Source organism: Alosa sapidissima, chromosome 9 (genome assembly GCF_018492685.1).
Source record: "Alosa sapidissima isolate fAloSap1 chromosome 9, fAloSap1.pri, whole genome shotgun sequence".
NCBI lineage: Eukaryota > Metazoa > Chordata > Actinopteri > Clupeiformes > Clupeidae > Alosa > Alosa sapidissima.
Genome location: NC_055965.1, coordinates 28632463 through 28649724, shown reverse-complemented (window position 1 = coordinate 28649724; position 17262 = coordinate 28632463). Strand labels below are relative to the sequence as shown.

Genomic DNA, 17262 nt, shown 5'->3' with positions numbered 1-17262 from the left:
ATTATTATTATTATTATTATTATTATTATTGAGCACTATTAGTTTAGGATTAGTTCTATAGAACTCACTAAAGGTAAGGCTAAGGAACAAACAGTGAAGCATGTTCTCTTTATTTGTTATTATTATTTGCATTTATGTTTATTTATGTTTTGTATTATTGTTATTATTGTTACTTGTCCCCTGTACCCATCTGTCCATCTTGTGTTCAGTATCAGGTCACTCCTCTGGGTCGCCTAACTCACATGATGTGGGGGCAACTGGGGAATTGGGTTCAGGGAACCACCCAGAACCAAAGTCCAGACACAGGTCAGGCGTTTAGCTTTGGCAACGGTATATTTTTCATGTAGAATAATAATTAACCAGCCTCAATTACACAATGCTTATGGAGATTTGTTATTGAGATAGTATTATTATTGATGATGATGATGATGATTATTATTATTATATCCAAAAGTTTTACATGCAACATTAAATGAAGAAAACGTTGCATAAGACAGAGAATGCTGACACATTCTAAACGTCTTCCCCACATTCTCTCTCTCTCACACACACACATACTCTCTCTCTCTCACACACACACACACATACTCTCTCTCTCTCACACACACACACACTCTCTCTCTCTCACACACACACATACTCACTCTCTCTCTCTCACACACACACACACTCTCTCTCTCTCACACACACACACTCTCTCTCTCTCACACACATACTCACTCTCTCTCTCTCACACACACACACACTCTCTCTCTCTCACACACACATACTCACTCTCTCTCTCTCACACACACACACACTCTCTCTCTCTCACACACACACACACACTCTCTCTCTCTCACACACACTCTCTCTCACACACACACACATACTCTCTCTCTCTCACACACACACATACTCTCTCTCTCTCTCACACACACATACTCTCTCTCTCTCTCACACACACACACATACTCTCTCTCTCTCTCACACACACATACACACTCTCTCTCTCTCTCTCTCACACACTCTCTCTCTCTCTCTCACACACTCATACTCTCTCTCACACACACACACATACTCTCTCTCACACACACACACACATACTCTCTCTCTCACACACACACATACTCTCTCTCTCACACACACACACATACTCTCTCTCTCACACACACACACATACTCTCTCTCTCTCTCTCTCACACACACACATACTCTCTCTCTCTCTCACACACACACATACTCTCTCTCTCTCACACACACACACATACTCTCTCTCTCACACACACACACATACTCTCTCTCTCACACACACACACAGGAAATGACCAGCAGCAGCAGCATGTAGTAAATGCTACAATCACAGCCCAGACTGGAGCTCAGGTCATCGCTCCTACAATAACACACTGTAACATCCAAAGTCTGTCTTTTACGGAGGAGTCCAAAGGTCCAGGTAGGTCAGCCGTTGTTACAGCATCTACCTAATTTACCTACCTACCTCCATATCTTCCTCGAACATCTTGGACAAAATGCAATACCTTCTTTAAATGAACAATTTACATATGAATGATTCTATGCACAATTTTCATTTATTTAGTGAGTTAAAAGGTCCAGGTAGGTTGGCTGTATCTACCTAAATTACCTACTTACCTCTATAGCTGCCTCGAGACTCTTGGACGGAATGCAATACCTTCTATATATTTTTCATTTATTTAGTGACATTAATTTGTACAGAAGGCCAGGCCCATTCAGATAACTCAATGGCTGATACTGAGGAGGTTTATTTGAGATTTATCTAAAGCCACCCTCCATTGACCTATGCCACACCACCAGTCACCAACAGATGTCCTTGTTAGTCATGTTGAGACAGCTGGTCATAAAATGTGAATTTCTCAAATAGGTGACAGTATCTTCTAACTATCTTTCTATGCATTTGTTTAATTTCTCAGATTCCATAGCTATTGAGAAAGTCTTAAAAGACCACAAGATACACATGAAGAAGCGGTATGGCTCTGTGTTTGAGGGCCTTGTGCAAAGAAAAGAACACAAAAAGCCTCTCAACAGGATCTTCACCCAGCTGTACATCACAAAGGGAGAGAGTGAAGAGGTGAACAGCGACCATGAAATTTGGCAGATTGAGACAGCAAACAGGAAACAACAAAGGCAACACACAGCAGTTAGCATCAATGACATATTTGAAGACGAACACATCAGAACAGTGATGACCAAAGGTGTTGCGGGTGTTGGAAAGACGGTGTCCGTGCAGAAGTTTATACTGGATTGGGCGGAGGGACGAGCCAATGATGACGTGACCTTTGTCTTATGTCTCTGTTTCAGAGAACTGAACTTGCTCAAAGATGACGAGAAAAGTCTTCAGGAACTAGTGCTTAATTTCTATCAGGAGCTCAAACCACTGAGAGACACAAACACCTTCGAGGAATGTAAGGTTGTGTTCATTCTCGATGGTCTCGATGAGAGCAGATTACAATTTGATTTTCAGAAAAACAAATCTGTGTTTGACATACAAGAGAAAACATCACTGGATGCACTGATAACTAACCTCCTTAAGGGACACCTTCTTCCATCAGCTTTAGTGTGGATAACTTCACGGCCAGCAGCTGCTGAACTGATCCCCTCCGATCACATCGACCAGTTTACTGAAGTCCGCGGATTCAACGATGCACAAAAGATGGAGTACTTCAAGAAGAGACTTGTCAATAGTCCCAAGGCAGACAAAATCATCAAACATGTCAAGACAACAAAGAGTCTTTACATCATGTGCCATTTACCAGTCTTCTGTTGCATCACTGCCACTGTTATGCAGAGCATGTTGGATCAGGGTGACACTGAGGAGATTCCCAAAACCCTAACAGAAATGTATGTCCACTTCCTTTTCACGCAGCTCAAGATGACAAACCACAAGTTTGTCGGGAATAAGGTGTCAGACCGGAAAGCTTTTCTCACTGAACACAAGGACGGCATCCTAAAGCTAGCAGAACTGGCCTTCCGCAAGCTGGAGGAGAAAGAGGGTTCGATCCTGTTTTACGAAGATGACCTGAAAGAGTGCGGTATCAATCTGGAAGATGCGTCTGTCCTGTGTGGTTTGTGCACAGAAATATTCAAGGTGGAACCTGTGATGTTTCAGAAGAGGTTCTACAGCTTTGTGCACCTAAGTATACAGGAATTCCTTGCTGCACTCCACGTGTTCGCCTCCTTTAGGAACAAGGACATGGAAGCACTGAAACCCTTTCTTGAGGAGAAACCAAAGAAAGTGTTCTTGTACCTACTCCTGAAGAGTGCCATAACCGAAGCCATTCAGAGCAACAACGGACACCTGGATCTCTTTGTCCGCTTCCTGGTGGGAATCTCTCTGGATTCCAACCACACCTTCCTGGAAGGGCTGCTGCCAGATCCCGTGGACGAGGACAAAAAAGACAATCAAATGAGCATGGAATTGGTGATCAGGCATATCAAGTCTTTGGTGCAAGAGAAACTCTCCCCCGAAAGATTCATAAACCTCATGAACTGCCTGACAGAGATGAAGGACGACTCAGTCCACAAGGAACTTGAGCGCTACTTGCAGTATGAGAAGTCCCCCGGAACAGAGCTTACATCCGCCCACTGCTCTGCACTGGCCAACATGATCCTGCTCTCAGAAGAGCCGCTGGAGGTGTTTGACCTTGAACGTTACAATTTGGGAGACGAGGGGAGAGAGAGGCTGCTGCCGGCTGTTAGGTGGTGCACAAAAGCCAGGTAAAATATAGCCTATTGTCTACAACCTCAAGATACAATACACATTATAGAGAGGCCACCATACAATATGTATCACCCATTCGTTAGGCTAAATATGTTTTTCTTTCCCCTGATGTAGGCTTACGGAATGCAAGCTCTCGGCTAACTGTGGGGAGATTGTGGCCTCAGCCCTAAAATCTGAGCACTCACCTCTAAGGGTGCTGGACCTCAAAAGGAGCTACCTCACAGAGACTGGGCTGAAGATGGTCTGCTCAGGACTCATAACCCCTCATTGCAAACTGCAGTCTCTGAGGTGAGCAAGAGACACCACAAACAAAAAGATACCACAAACAAACAGACAAACAAACAAACAAACACATACAGAACCAACAAGTACATATCACAACCCCTTACAGCAAACTGTGGACTCTGAGGTGAGCAAGATACACCACAAAAACAAACAATTAAAAACATAAACAATCAAACACATAAAACACACATTCTCAATACGAGTATATTAAGATGTAAATTTCGAGTGAGGCAAGTGAGAAAGACATCACAAATGAAGAAGCAAACACACACACACACACATATATATGGACCATATATATCGTCTCTCCAATTACCTCTTTTCTGCAGTCTGGCGGGTTGCAGGCGGAACTTGGACTCCACATGTGAGGTGCTGGGAAGGGCTCTCCTGTCCGTCAGATCCCACCTCACAGAGCTGGACTTGAGCTGCAACACGCTAAGCAGCCCAGACATGAGGGCACTCACCACTGGACTTAAGATTCCTGCCTGTAACGTTGAGAAATTAAGGTGAGGGGTTTTAAAATATAAATTTGTTTGCCCCGTAAATAAGTCAGTGAGGTGAAAAGGATTCAATTTAAATGATGTAGTATCAGTGCTGTGGTTCCCCTCTGGTTGAATGAGTCAATAACATTAGTGATTTGGTTCCCCACAGGCTGAATGTAAATATTACCATTAGCATTTTGGTTCCACACAGGCTGAATGTAAATATTACCATTAGCACTTTGGTTCCACACACTGAATGTAAATAATATCAACAATTGTGTTTTGGTTCCCCACAGGTTGCGGAGTTGCTCACTTAGTGACTCTGCTTGTGAGATGCTGGCAAGTGTTCTTCGATCAGAACCATGCAGCCTGATAGAACTGGATCTAAGGGACAACGTGCTGAATGACACAAGCATAAAACTGCTGTCTGAGGCCATAAAGTCCCCACATTGTAATCTGGAGAAACTGAGGTTAGCATCTGGGACCAAGGTTGTTTCTATAATATGAAACACTGGATGAAGTCCTTAGAGGGAATGTGTTACTTTGCGTGTAAGGTCTATTGACCCTGGGCCATCATTTATAAAGAGTGAGTATACACAGATCTGTGTGTAATGGGTGCATACAATCAGGGTGCGATTTGTGAAAAAATCTTGAATAAGTTTGTAACCCCCCCCCCCCCCCCAAAACAATGGACGAACAATTCATAGCCTATTCATTTCATGGCTAACAATAGCCTATATTAATTTTGTCACCTTTGTACCATTTACCTTTAGTTTAGTTTTACTTTACCATTGTGTATGACTAAACAGCAAGTGTGCTCTTTTGATATCAAGACCAGAGGGGGGTTAAATCTCCCCCATCCCCCCTGACAAATCGCACCCTGCATACAATCATTTCCTACACAAAGTATGGAGTTTATGAACTTGTACTGAGGAATGTGCATGAAGATATGCACATCTCTGACATTGTGTATGCATAGGACCTAGTGGTTGAACGTGGAAAACCACAATTCTAATTATATTCTTTATTAAAATGAATCAAAGTCCACTGCCGGTGTCTGACGTGACACAGTGGTAGTGCACATACAAAATGACACAGTGGTAGTACACATACAAAATTCTAGTCATAGAATGGAAATTAGAATCCTTTCTATGCACTGTTCATAAATGAAGGCCCTGGGTTGCCAAGCTGAGTCACACAACTCTGGTTGACCGTTTCAAATAAACTATAAAACAGTATAGACCCGAAGCTCAATGCTCTGGTTTTAAAATATTGTAGCAATGCAAGTTGAGCCCTTTATATTCTAACGTTACTGTACATTGGCCGCCAAACTACACAGGATGTGCAGCTGAACATGAGGTTGTTTGCTTGAATGTGTTTTGCACCAATTCAAGGTGGGAGTGTCTTTGAAGTCTACTATTGTCCCCTTCCCAATTTAAATGTACAACAAATATATTTACTTCATTATATTTGCTTTCCTTTCCTTTTCAGACTGTCAGCCTCCAAGCTCACCAAGGCATCCTGGAGGTTTTTGACGTCGGTATTCCATGGGGAACTGGACCTGAGTGAGAGCAGGCTCCTGATGTCCGAGCTGGAGCAGCTGTGGGCAGCCCTGAGGAGCCCAGACTGCAGAGTGAACACACTCAGGTGCAGCCGTCTGTTATGGAACATAACCAATGCCACTGTGTAACAATAATTTAATAATAATAATAATAATGATGATAATAATGATGATGTTATTGCCTGTTGTTGTTATTAATATACAAATTAAGTGATTTAAGTTAGAGATTCCTCCCATTTATCCAGAGTGGTTCCCTGTTGTTAACTGTCACAAACTGAAACAATGTTTTTTGGTAACTTTCTTTAACTTTTCATCTCTCATCTTCTCATCTTTCTCAATACACCTTGAGTGTTCCCATGGAAGCCGTATAGTTAGAATCAATGGACCAACATTGTAGCTCAAAGGAAAACATTTTCTTCATGTTATTTTATTTTTTTATTATTATGATGTATTTAGGTTGAAGCGCTGCTATCTGACAGGTGACCACTCTTTGGCCAAGTTTGGCCAAATTTTGGCCTCAGTCCTCAGTTCAGATGGGTCCCACCTGAAGGAGCTGGACCTGAGTGACAACGACCTGCAGGACTCAGGAGTGGAGCTGCTCTCCTCTGGACTACAGAACTCACAGTGCACACTGGAGATCCTGAGGTACACACACACACACACACACACACAGAATGAATAGTGTGGGAGAGTGATAGCTCATTTCTTGCTGCAGGTTGTCGTTCTGTGGTGTGACTGAGAAAGGCTGTGAGTTTCTGGCTTCTGCCCTGAGTGCAAACCCCTCCTATCTGAGAGAGCTGGACCTGAGCTACAACCACCCAGGAGAGGCTGGAGTCAAGCTGCTCACTGAGAGAAAGGACGACTGCAAACTGGAAATCCTCAAGTTAGTGTACCAGAATGTGGGGAAAGGGATATGAAGAGTTTGGTTCCAAAATGCTATATATCCTCCATTACAATTAATTTTCATTCATTACATTTTTATATTTATTTGATCTATCTTTACTCAATCAAAACAACACAATGGCAATTTGATTGATATTACCTGAAATACACAATTAAATAACATGATTTGTTAATATTTTTACAATTGGAGATATATTGTTTTGGAACCACTCTTCTGTGTTTGTGTTGCTGTGTTTGATAATTTCAGTCAATGCATTAAAATTTACTTTACATCTTATTTTCAATATACATTCATTTTTAGTAGAATGAAGGCCAACATATACATTTTTAATATCACACACACACACACACATACACACACAAACGAAAAACTTTTTTTTAATAATCCAACAGTGTGGAGAACAATGCAGAGTGCTGGAGGAAGTCAGGACTCCGGAAATGTAAGTTTAAAATAATCTGAATATATGAGATATAGCATTTTTCATGGTCCCATAGTGTTGTTAATATTGTGTATTAATATAACAGTGCATTTGTCATGGTCTTATTATTATTCATATTGTGTATTATTATTTGTCATTATTTTGTCTTATTGATAGTAATGATGCCCCCACACTGCTATTTTCAGTGCTTTTGTCCCTTGTTAAAGCAGTCTTGTTGTTGTTGTTGTTATTATTATTATTATCTTGTCATTTGCTATCTTGTTATTAATCTGTGTGTACTGAACTTGAACCAACATTGAGATTTCCATTCTGGCACCCTGTGCACCTTCTTTTCCCATCCCACAGACACCAGCGAGCTCACGTGGAACACCAACACCATGAACAAGCAGCTCTTACTGTCTGATGGGAACCGGAAGGTTACATGCAAGTTCCAGGAACAAGACTACCCGCCCCACCTGGAAAGGTTTGACACGGTCGAGCAGGTTCTGGCCAGCGAGGGGTTCTCAGAACGCTGCTACTGGGAGGCCGAGTGGGATGGGTTCCGTGTCTACCTGGGCATGGCGTACAAAGACGTGGAGAGGAAAGGGGGTGGGGGCCGCCTCGGCCACAACGACAAGTCCTGGTCTCTGCGCTGCTACTATGACGAAACTGTCAAAGGCTTTCCTGTGAATTCTTACGCCGCTTGTCATGATAATTACATAACCCTGATCGAATCGCCCGGGTGCGACTCCAGGCGTATTGGAGTGTACTTGGACCATGCGGCCGGCACAATGACCTTCTACAGCATCTCTTCCGACAGCTTTACCCACCTGCACACGTTTTATCACAGATTCACTGAGCCTCTCTATCCAGGAATCCAGTTTGTTTCTGATTTTCACACAGAAGACAGTGTGTTCCTGTGCAAGATTGAATAGGCCTGAAAATAAAATAACAAAGGAAGGCTTACTTGAAAATCTAAATCTGACTAGGTGTACAGTTAAAAAAAAAAAACATTAATTGTAGCTTACTTATTGATTAAACCAAGCTTCATATGTGCCCAAATCAAAGTGAAGTCTACTAAATTGCTAAATGTGTTGGCCAAATGTTTGTATGTTAGCTGTCTTCAAAAATAAATGAGTCATACAGTATACCTCACAATGTTGACTTTCTATTTGAGGCTTAATTCAATAAGCTGTTTATGTATTTATTATGTTTAGAATCTGTGTGTCAGACCAGACAGACACTTTAGGTGTGGGGGGTGGGATTGTTTTGTAGGGCTTTTTGATGGTCGTTATTACACTCTTGTTATAAGTACCGGTCACAAAAAAAAACTGGGTAACAATATGAATTATAATCATTTTCTGGAGGGTTTATTTAGCTGGGGTCAAATAGACCCCAAGGATAAAGAGTGTCGGTAAGATTTGAGGATAACACAAGGGTTAATAAAATAAAATTAAAACCTAAATGTACATGTATGTGTACTGTGTTTGTTCTGCAGACAGGTTTTGAAACAAAAGTGTTGTATACACGATTTCTTCAGCCAAAAGCTTTGTAGTTAAATATGCCATATGCTCTACACCAGGGGTCCCCAACCTTTTATGTACCATGGACCGGTTTGATTCCCATTTTTTTTTTTCACGGACCGGTGTGGGGGGGGGGGTTCCATGTTCCGTGTTGTGCATGCATTACTTGAAAAGAACTAGCTCCAGTTATGTATGAACAGTGAAGGTAACGAACTCTTAAAAATGTGAAAAACATTTACTTGAAGAAGTGAAAATTGAACAACTTGAAGCTACATCTATCATGTGTGAACATGCTTAACAAAATATGGTAACAAAACATGGGAACTAAACGTGCATTACGAATATAATCAGTGGGAGCCCTGTGCTTGTTTCCCTGCAACAAGATGGTTCCATCTGGGGGTGATGGAAGACAGTGACACCCTCAGTGTGTTTGAAATGTCCAGTCGATTGCGCAATTTGGTCTGCGAAACCATATTTTAAATATGACGAGTCATATTTCGTATTGAATGACCCCTTCTTTTTCTTTGAGGTATCTGGCTCACCATCGTCAGTGGGTATTATTGCGAATGTGACATTATTGCGAATTAAATTGAGTTTATTTAGTTTGCATGCATTTTTTTTAAAACTCTTGTCGTAGGCTACGGCCCGGTTAGGAATGTCCCGCGGCCCGGTACCGGCCCGGTGGTTGGGGGCCGCTGGTGTATGATAGCGATTTTTAGACAACGCGCCAGGCCCCTCCCTAGGTTGTTAATTGCCACACCCCTGGTCGCAATGTTTAAAAAATAAACGTGCAAAATAGCGAATTAAGCTTTGCGCGGGTGAATAACGAGCTTTACGCCATGCGCTGGAGCCCAAAATACAGCCCATAATGATACAGAAAATGTTGCAGATAATATTTACACAATACAACAGTGGTAAGACAGATCATTCCAATACACTCAGTGTAAGTGTCCACCACATTCAAGGACTGATCTTCACAAAACTATTCAAAGACAGCGAACACTAATTAGCATAGTGTTGTGCAGCTTTCAACTGATATTCAGATAGATTGCCATTGTATGCTAGACTTCTACATAAGGGTGATGACAGCATATGCTAACATAAACAAGCCAATGTGCACACTCTTCACATCTTATTACATAATTTAGATTAGGAATATCTAAAAGATCAGTATAACACAACAATCTGAGTCTTAAAATGTAGCTTGACTGGGTATGGTGGTTATGGGTAATGATTGTTTGGTTGGGATATGAGAACTGTGAGTGTGGGTGTGGCTATGAGGTTGATCACCCTGATGGACAAGACTAGCAGGGAAAGCTAAGATGTTTCAATGCACTTTTAATTCAGGTGGTATATAAATGGCAATGTATAGTAAATCCACATTTGTAAAGGATTTTCAAAATGATAAGCTCTTGATGGCAAAATGATAGCTCTTGACACTAACTAATATTTCTTATGTGTGTTGAAAAAGCAAACATATTATGGTGTGCCTTGTCTGGCCTTATCTAAATCTGGATGGAGAAAATGGGTCACAACAAGTCAGAAAGTGTCTCGTAATGAACATAAGAAACAGGTGAGGCAGTGACGAGGCTAATAAACAGAAACAGGTGAGGGGTGGGGACAGAAACAGAGTTGGTACTGATCCAGACTTTATTTTCAGACGGTCAGCAAGGCCCAACTTCAGGAAACAGTCATCTGTGAAATGTTTGGCGCAGACATAAATCTTTGGAAGTTGTGTCAGCGCATTTCCAGAGAAAATAAAATTAACCCACTGGATCTTCAGAGGCTCAGATGAAGGAACTAAAAAAACGTTGTATTCATTTCTACATCCAAACACTGAGCAACTGCTTCGCTCGTTTGCAAGCCATGATGTCTCAACGAAAAAACATTAGGCTTGTAAGGTGGGTCGTAGCTCATTTTTTTCATGGGCGGGGCAAATTCTCTGGGCGGCCAAAACAGAGAAAGAGGATGCAACCTTTCCCCTTTATGACAACATAAGGGGGAAATTACAGATTGGGCCATTTCAGCTTTCATTTTCTAAAAAGCGGAGAAAGATACTCAGGGCTCGGTTCACACCTATTGCCATTTCTAGCCACTGGGGGACCATACTCAGGCTAGGTGAACTTGTATTAATGTTAAAAAACCTCATAAAGTGACATTTTCATGCCCTGGGACCTTTAATTTAACAGGCAATTACCCAAAGTAAGGTAAATAATTGTTGTTCCTTAATTATTGTGTTTTTATTTTTAAGCTTCATTCCTTTTGAAATTGTGATGCATCATTAAGGTACATTTCTGAATCTCATTAGCCTACTCTGACATTCAATATTAGATGAATATAAATTTGAGCAATGAGCACATTAGGGTCTGACACTTTTCATTAGATTTATCCACATTGCTTTAACCAATTTATGTTATTCTTGCTGTATATCTCTTGCATCAAAATATAGTCTACTATTAAAGTGAAATGGTTGCTATCATAAGTCAGCATTGCTTTGATGTGTTGAATGGGAGTCAATGGGAGCTGTAGATCTCAGACTAGCCAAGATGAGACCAAATAATAAATTATGTTGTAAGCTTTATTTATGTTATTATAATAAATAAATATAGCTACCCTAAGATGAATTCAGTAAGGCTACTTATCCGCTTTCAGGCTAATGGTTAATGAAAAAAACAATTTGTTGAAAACCTTGTCAATGATACAACAGAAATGCTTGTTGGCTATACACTAATCCATATAGTCTACCGAAAACACAGTCAGTGGTAACCTAAAAACATGAAATAATTAGTTTGGAGCATTCATATATTACCTTTAGACTGGGTAAATCCAGCCTGATCTGCCGGCGATTTAAAAGATTGAGCTTGGTCTGGTGATAGTTTTGTTATCTTACCTTCCTACTATAGTTTCAATTTCATTTCAAAATGTCCCCTCCCTTTAAATAAATTATTTGGCTGTAAGAAATGTATGATTAGCATTTTGTGCTGAATTTATTGGCTGTAGGGATTTTGATAGGCCTACATTAAGAAAGATGTTTTTGATGTTTTAACTGAATCAAATAGTGAGAGTCAGGGATGTGTGCAGTGACATGCTTGATAGGAAAATTATCACCCATGACAGACAGTACAAAAAAAAGTGGCTGATAAGCAGGGGCGCGTTTCCCAAAACCACAGTTGCTAACTAAGTAAGCAACTTTGTTGGTTGCAATGCAATTTCCCATTGCCAACCAACTAAGTTGCTAATGTAGCCGACCTCCAGCCTAGGGGACCTTGGGCCAGCACAAACCAAGTTCTTCAGGAAAAGAACAAAGAAGCCAGGTGTTCAGGCATGGAGACGATGGAGTTCATTTTATTAAAGATTAATATAAAAATATGCATTAAAAGGATAATTTCCTAAATTCGTATGACTCATGGTCATTTTCATCCATTTACACATTACAAATACAGTAACATCAACGATTGCACAGACAAGGATAAGTCCCCACATTAAATCTAGCGCTCCTCACTCAATCACGACCACTAACTAAATATATATATGTATATATATATATATATATATATATATATATATATATATATATATAAAAATAAATATAAATCACTTCAAATCCAGTCACCAAAATGCACTTAACATCAACTGATAAAACTGCATATCAATACCATGCGCTCAACTCCTTACCCAAACAATGCTCAAACAAACATTAATAGATACAACAGAGGAGCAACACTCTAATCATTTGGCTATTTTAAATACACATTGACAATTCAACATCAGTTTAAAACTCATCAGAAAATAGTGACTTTACCTTGAAAGGAAAAGAACAAAGCAGGCAGGTGTTCAGGCATGGAGACAATGGAGTTCAAAGTAGGATCCCAAACTCCTTCTCTTATCCTGCCTACCCTGGTGAGTGTGATCTGGCACACCCCATTGCACCCTAGTGGACTGGAGTGGACCTAAAATGCTTTGCCACATGAACCAAATACCAGTTTATCCCAAACCTTCATAAAGCATGCTAATATACAAGGTACCTACACAAAGGAAAGGGGGGGACTGAGGGTTATGGTGTGTTTCCACACAGCGAAACACCTCGCGATTTTCGGCCAGCGAAATTTCGCCTCGGGGGGCGTGATGGCGAAACCGCTAACCTTTTGACTGCAGTGTCTAGCCAGTGGTGGCAAGCGAGCTAATTAGGCTAATCAGTTAATTCAAACGTTTAAGTACTTAATGAAGATATCCAGGGGTCTTTATGCCTCGACTAAGTTGATGTTGCCTATAAACAACAATTCATGTTCATAGAAACAACAAGGTCAATAAGACATAATATATTTCATACCTGCGTTGCAGCATGTAGCCTAGCTGTCTAGCTAGGTTTACAATGCAATCCAATGTCCTAAAATACTAGCATTTCGCCTGTCAGCTAGCTAAAAAGATCGAGTGCTTAAACTAACATATATAGTGGTCTATTTAGTGGTGTATGTGCTCTGACTAAGTTCGTGTGGCATATAAACCACAATTCGTGTTGATACAAGTGCCAATGTTCGTGTAGAAACATTTTAAATCACAGACAAATGTTCGTGTTACAGCTCAGGTAGTCTCCGCCATCTTGGTCAGACTTTTTTGTAACTCCCGCCTCCAAACACAAAGACGCGGACCTGATTGGTTCTCGAATGGTCCTCATTTAAATAAAGTTAAACTTTGGCCAACTTTGTTTCGCCTGCCTCGGCGATTCGCTTTTATTTCGCCCAACTAGGGCAAATTTCGTCTCCATTCAACCTCAATGAGAGCGACGCAAAATTTCGTTGTGTGGAAACACACCGTTAGTCCACTCAACAACCGCTACACTAACAGGTTAGCAACTATGGTTTTGGGTTTTGGGAAACGCACCCCAGAACGGTTACTGCCCAAAGCTCAACTTATTTCCTTAAAGTTTAACAAAAATATTGACCTGTAGTAAAGTCCAAAAATAACCTCAACCTGCAAGTAATGACAAAGTGTTCTTTTATTAGAATCAAATTCTGTTTTTGGTTATTTCGTTATGTCTGTAGACTACACAAAACATGCATGTGATTATCACCATTAGACAGACAAGAGTTCAGATTTACATACATCTAGGCTTACACACAATTTGTAAAGGACAAATGGATGAAAATGAAAATGAATAAAAAAAATAAAAGATATTGGTTCGACCAATTAAAGTCTCTCTTGCGATCTAAGGGATATAGTGGGGATATAGTAATGGAATATGTCTGCAAGATTGTCAGGTCCAATTCCATGCATTGATTTAAATAAAAAACAGCAGCTATAGGCTACATCAAAAACAATTCTGTAACATATAGGAAGCCAGTAGGGACCTAAGAATTGGGTTGATGTGGTCAGTTCTTTTAGCCTTGGTGAGAACTCTTACTGTTGCATTTTGAATCAACTTTAACTGTTTAATTGTCTTTTTAGGGAGGCCTGTAAAAAGACCATTACAGTAATTGACTCTACTAGAGAGATAAAAGCTTCAGGTTGTGAGATGAGACACCATACTTTAGCAATGTTTTTAAAATAATAAAAATCTGGTCTAGATGTTGCTTTCAATGGCAGTTGACGGCTTAGTCCCTAAATTAGTTTAGCTTAGCCCCTAAGTCCCCCTAGTCCCTAAGTCCCTTTGTGTCAACAAGTGATCTAATCTTTAATCTATCCTCTTTTTTGCTATTGTTTGTTTTTCAGCAGAAGAGCTTGTCAATTCAATTCAATGTAGCTTTATTAGCATGACAGTAGGTAGACCTACAGTGGTATTGTCTAACCTGTGTGTTTCTTTTAACGCAAATATGACATACAGCCAGACTCCTTTCAAAAAAACTTGAAGTCAGGATATAGCCTCCAAGCTCCAGTTTTAATGAACAATGACTAAAACGGAAAATACTCAATTTCTTCAGACATTTTTTTTTAATCATTTATTTTCTTGAATCTGAACATCGAGTCATTTGGAGGACATGATCAACTGAGGAATGCCTATTGTGCCATCTCAGGATGTTTACAGTATATGCTTGAATAAAATACATTTTAGATGCATTTTTAAAAGCATTTCCGTGTCAGGCCCTGTCACAGGCCAGTAATGCAGGGCTGTGATGGGGCCTGATGTACAGTACATACAGACAATGCTTAAACATAAAAGATGATGACTAGCTGCTGGTTATCATAGAAATGATTATTACATCGGAAAGTGACCTATTTCTGCCTGTGCCCTATTTTCACCCTTTTACATGTTTGTGCACTGCAAAAACTGCTCATCTAATAAAATCAAACCAAATGCCATTAATCTTATATCAAGATCAAAACAACTAGTAGGTTTTGTTTTCAGTATTTCAGGAAGAGACTTACCTAGTGCTTTCTCGTAAAATCATTTGACTTAATTTAAGAAGAGTTTGACTTATTTTAAGACATCTCATCCTGAAAACAAGCAAATTTGTCTGCCAGGTGCATTGAATTAATTTGTATTTAAGACTCCTTAAAATAAGTATTCTTCAATTAAGTCAAAATGATCTTTCGCGAGAACCCAAGTCAATTCATACTTCAAAAAGACTTTTTGATCTTAATATATGATTAATAACACTTGGTTAGATTTGATTTTTTGCAGTGTGTCACTTAATATTCATTCCTACAGAAGGATTCCTGAAGAAACACAAGCACCCACCCCATAAGGGTATCTAAATTATCTCTGTACCAAAAATGATATTGTACAATGGCTCATAGAGCTGTAAACAGTCCCAGATAGCAAAATCAGATTAGCAGATAGCGGACCACCGGTGGCGTGCCACTTGTGGTCCGCCGTTGGACCACCATCTCTTTAAATTTAACTTGTCATGAATATTCAGAAAAGTTAATAAAATGATATATCGAGTATAACTGGACAAATGAAAAAAGTGTCAACATTTTGGGCAATTTGTCTGCAACCCGCCAGTGGACCGCCAGAGAACCGATGAGCAAAATGCCAGCGGACAGCCCCCAGTGGTCCGCCAGCCCCTTGCTATCTTGGGTGTTGTAAGGCTGCGTGTACAAAACCATTTGGAATTCCAGTGGAATTTTGATTTTGCGACGACAATTCTCAGTCTAACCATTGATCGTGTGAGCTCATGTGATCATGTGATCTGGCACAGGGACACTGGGGAGTCTGACCAAACATAAAACCCTGGACAGAGGGGCTCAGTGAATGTGGAGTAGAAGGTGTAAAGATGGGTGAGTGTGTCAGACGAGATGCTGTAGAAGGACAGAGTGCCGGCTGGCCAGTTTAAGTACACACCTACTCTGCTAAAGCGTGGGGAGGGGGCAGTTATGTCAATGCTCTTCTTTTTGTGCCTCACAGAGTAACTGAGGCCAGAACATATTAGACTCCAGGACTTGTCACTCACTCCTACTTTACACTCATTACCTTTCCCTTTCCTCTTGATGCTTTTATAGGCCACAGCTATCTCAGCTCCACCCCCACTCCACTCAGCCTCCCAGTAGCAGCGTCCAGACAGACCCTCTCTACACAACACCTGATACCAGCAGTCAAATCTCTCTGGGTGGTCAGGATACGGCTGCTCCTCTCTCACAAATGTCACCCTTCTGTTGGTCTGAGAGAGGGAGAGGTTTCTGTGTGCTGTGTTTGGGTCCAGTGTGAGCTCACAGGCATCTGCAGATAAGAGGAGAGGAGAGAACATCCTCATCAGAATGTAGGGAGGGAGTGACAGACAGACAGACAGACACACACACACATTTACGAACACATACATACAAACACACACACAGAAAAAGGAGACCCATTTATCATGTACAGCAGGGGTTTTCAACCGGTGGTCCGCAGCGTCATTGCAGGTGGTCCGTGATATGCATTCCAGCCTGCGTAATTTCACAATTAATAACTTTTTTCCATCATTAATTTTTCCAAACCATTTCCAGAATTGTTGCGCATTGGTGTGAATACTGAACTTATAGAGATACTATAGAGGAGATGAGATTCAAACTGACACAGGATATGTTAGCTTTGTAGGCCTACATATCGGAACTCCATTACCGTCGGTCCCGTATATCCGCCGTCTTGCGTGTAGCCTATGTGTCACTTAATATCCATTTCTATACAAACCAAGACGGCGGACTCCTAAAGAAACGCAAGCACCCACACAATAGGTGTATCTAAATTAGCTATGTACCAAAAACGACATTTTACCGTGACTCGAAGAGCTGTAAACAGTGTTGTAAGGCTGCGTGTACACATTCGCTTGGAGCTCCAGTGGAATTTTAATTTAATTTTTAAAAAAAAAAATTTATTATATTTTTTTGGGCTTTTTATGCCTTTAATTTGATAGGACAGTGGAGAATGACAGGAAGT

The 17262-nt window shown here is 40.6% G+C and overlaps 2 protein-coding genes across 10 annotated transcripts in view; one reads left to right on the top strand and one right to left on the bottom strand.

The window, feature by feature from the left end:
- LOC121719397 (NACHT, LRR and PYD domains-containing protein 12-like) overlaps positions 1–8534 on the top strand; it is a 220791-nt gene extending 212257 nt beyond the window's left edge. For 3 of the 9 annotated variants that reach the window (XM_042104972.1, XM_042104973.1, XM_042104969.1), the window contains exons 2-12: positions 210–330; positions 1301–1432; positions 1929–3732; positions 3851–4024; positions 4351–4527; positions 4800–4973; positions 5995–6150; positions 6521–6709; positions 6780–6947; positions 7361–7407; positions 7753–8534. In XM_042104972.1, the coding sequence (XP_041960906.1) occupies positions 243–330; positions 1301–1432; positions 1929–3732; positions 3851–4024; positions 4351–4527; positions 4800–4973; positions 5995–6150; positions 6521–6709; positions 6780–6947; positions 7361–7407; positions 7753–8321 (3678 nt within the window). In that variant the 5' untranslated portion in view covers positions 210–242 and the 3' untranslated portion in view covers positions 8322–8534. Of the gene's footprint in view, positions 1–209; positions 331–1300; positions 1433–1928; positions 3733–3850; positions 4025–4350; positions 4528–4799; positions 4974–5994; positions 6151–6520; positions 6948–7360; positions 7408–7752 lie in introns of those variants that run through there. The other 6 variants (XM_042104975.1, XM_042104982.1, XM_042104974.1 and 3 more) reach the window with 6 other exon arrangements.
- Positions 1–17262, bottom strand: part of LOC121719384 (NACHT, LRR and PYD domains-containing protein 3-like) — a 289755-nt gene that overhangs the window by 186899 nt on the left and 85594 nt on the right. The window lies entirely within an intron of this gene.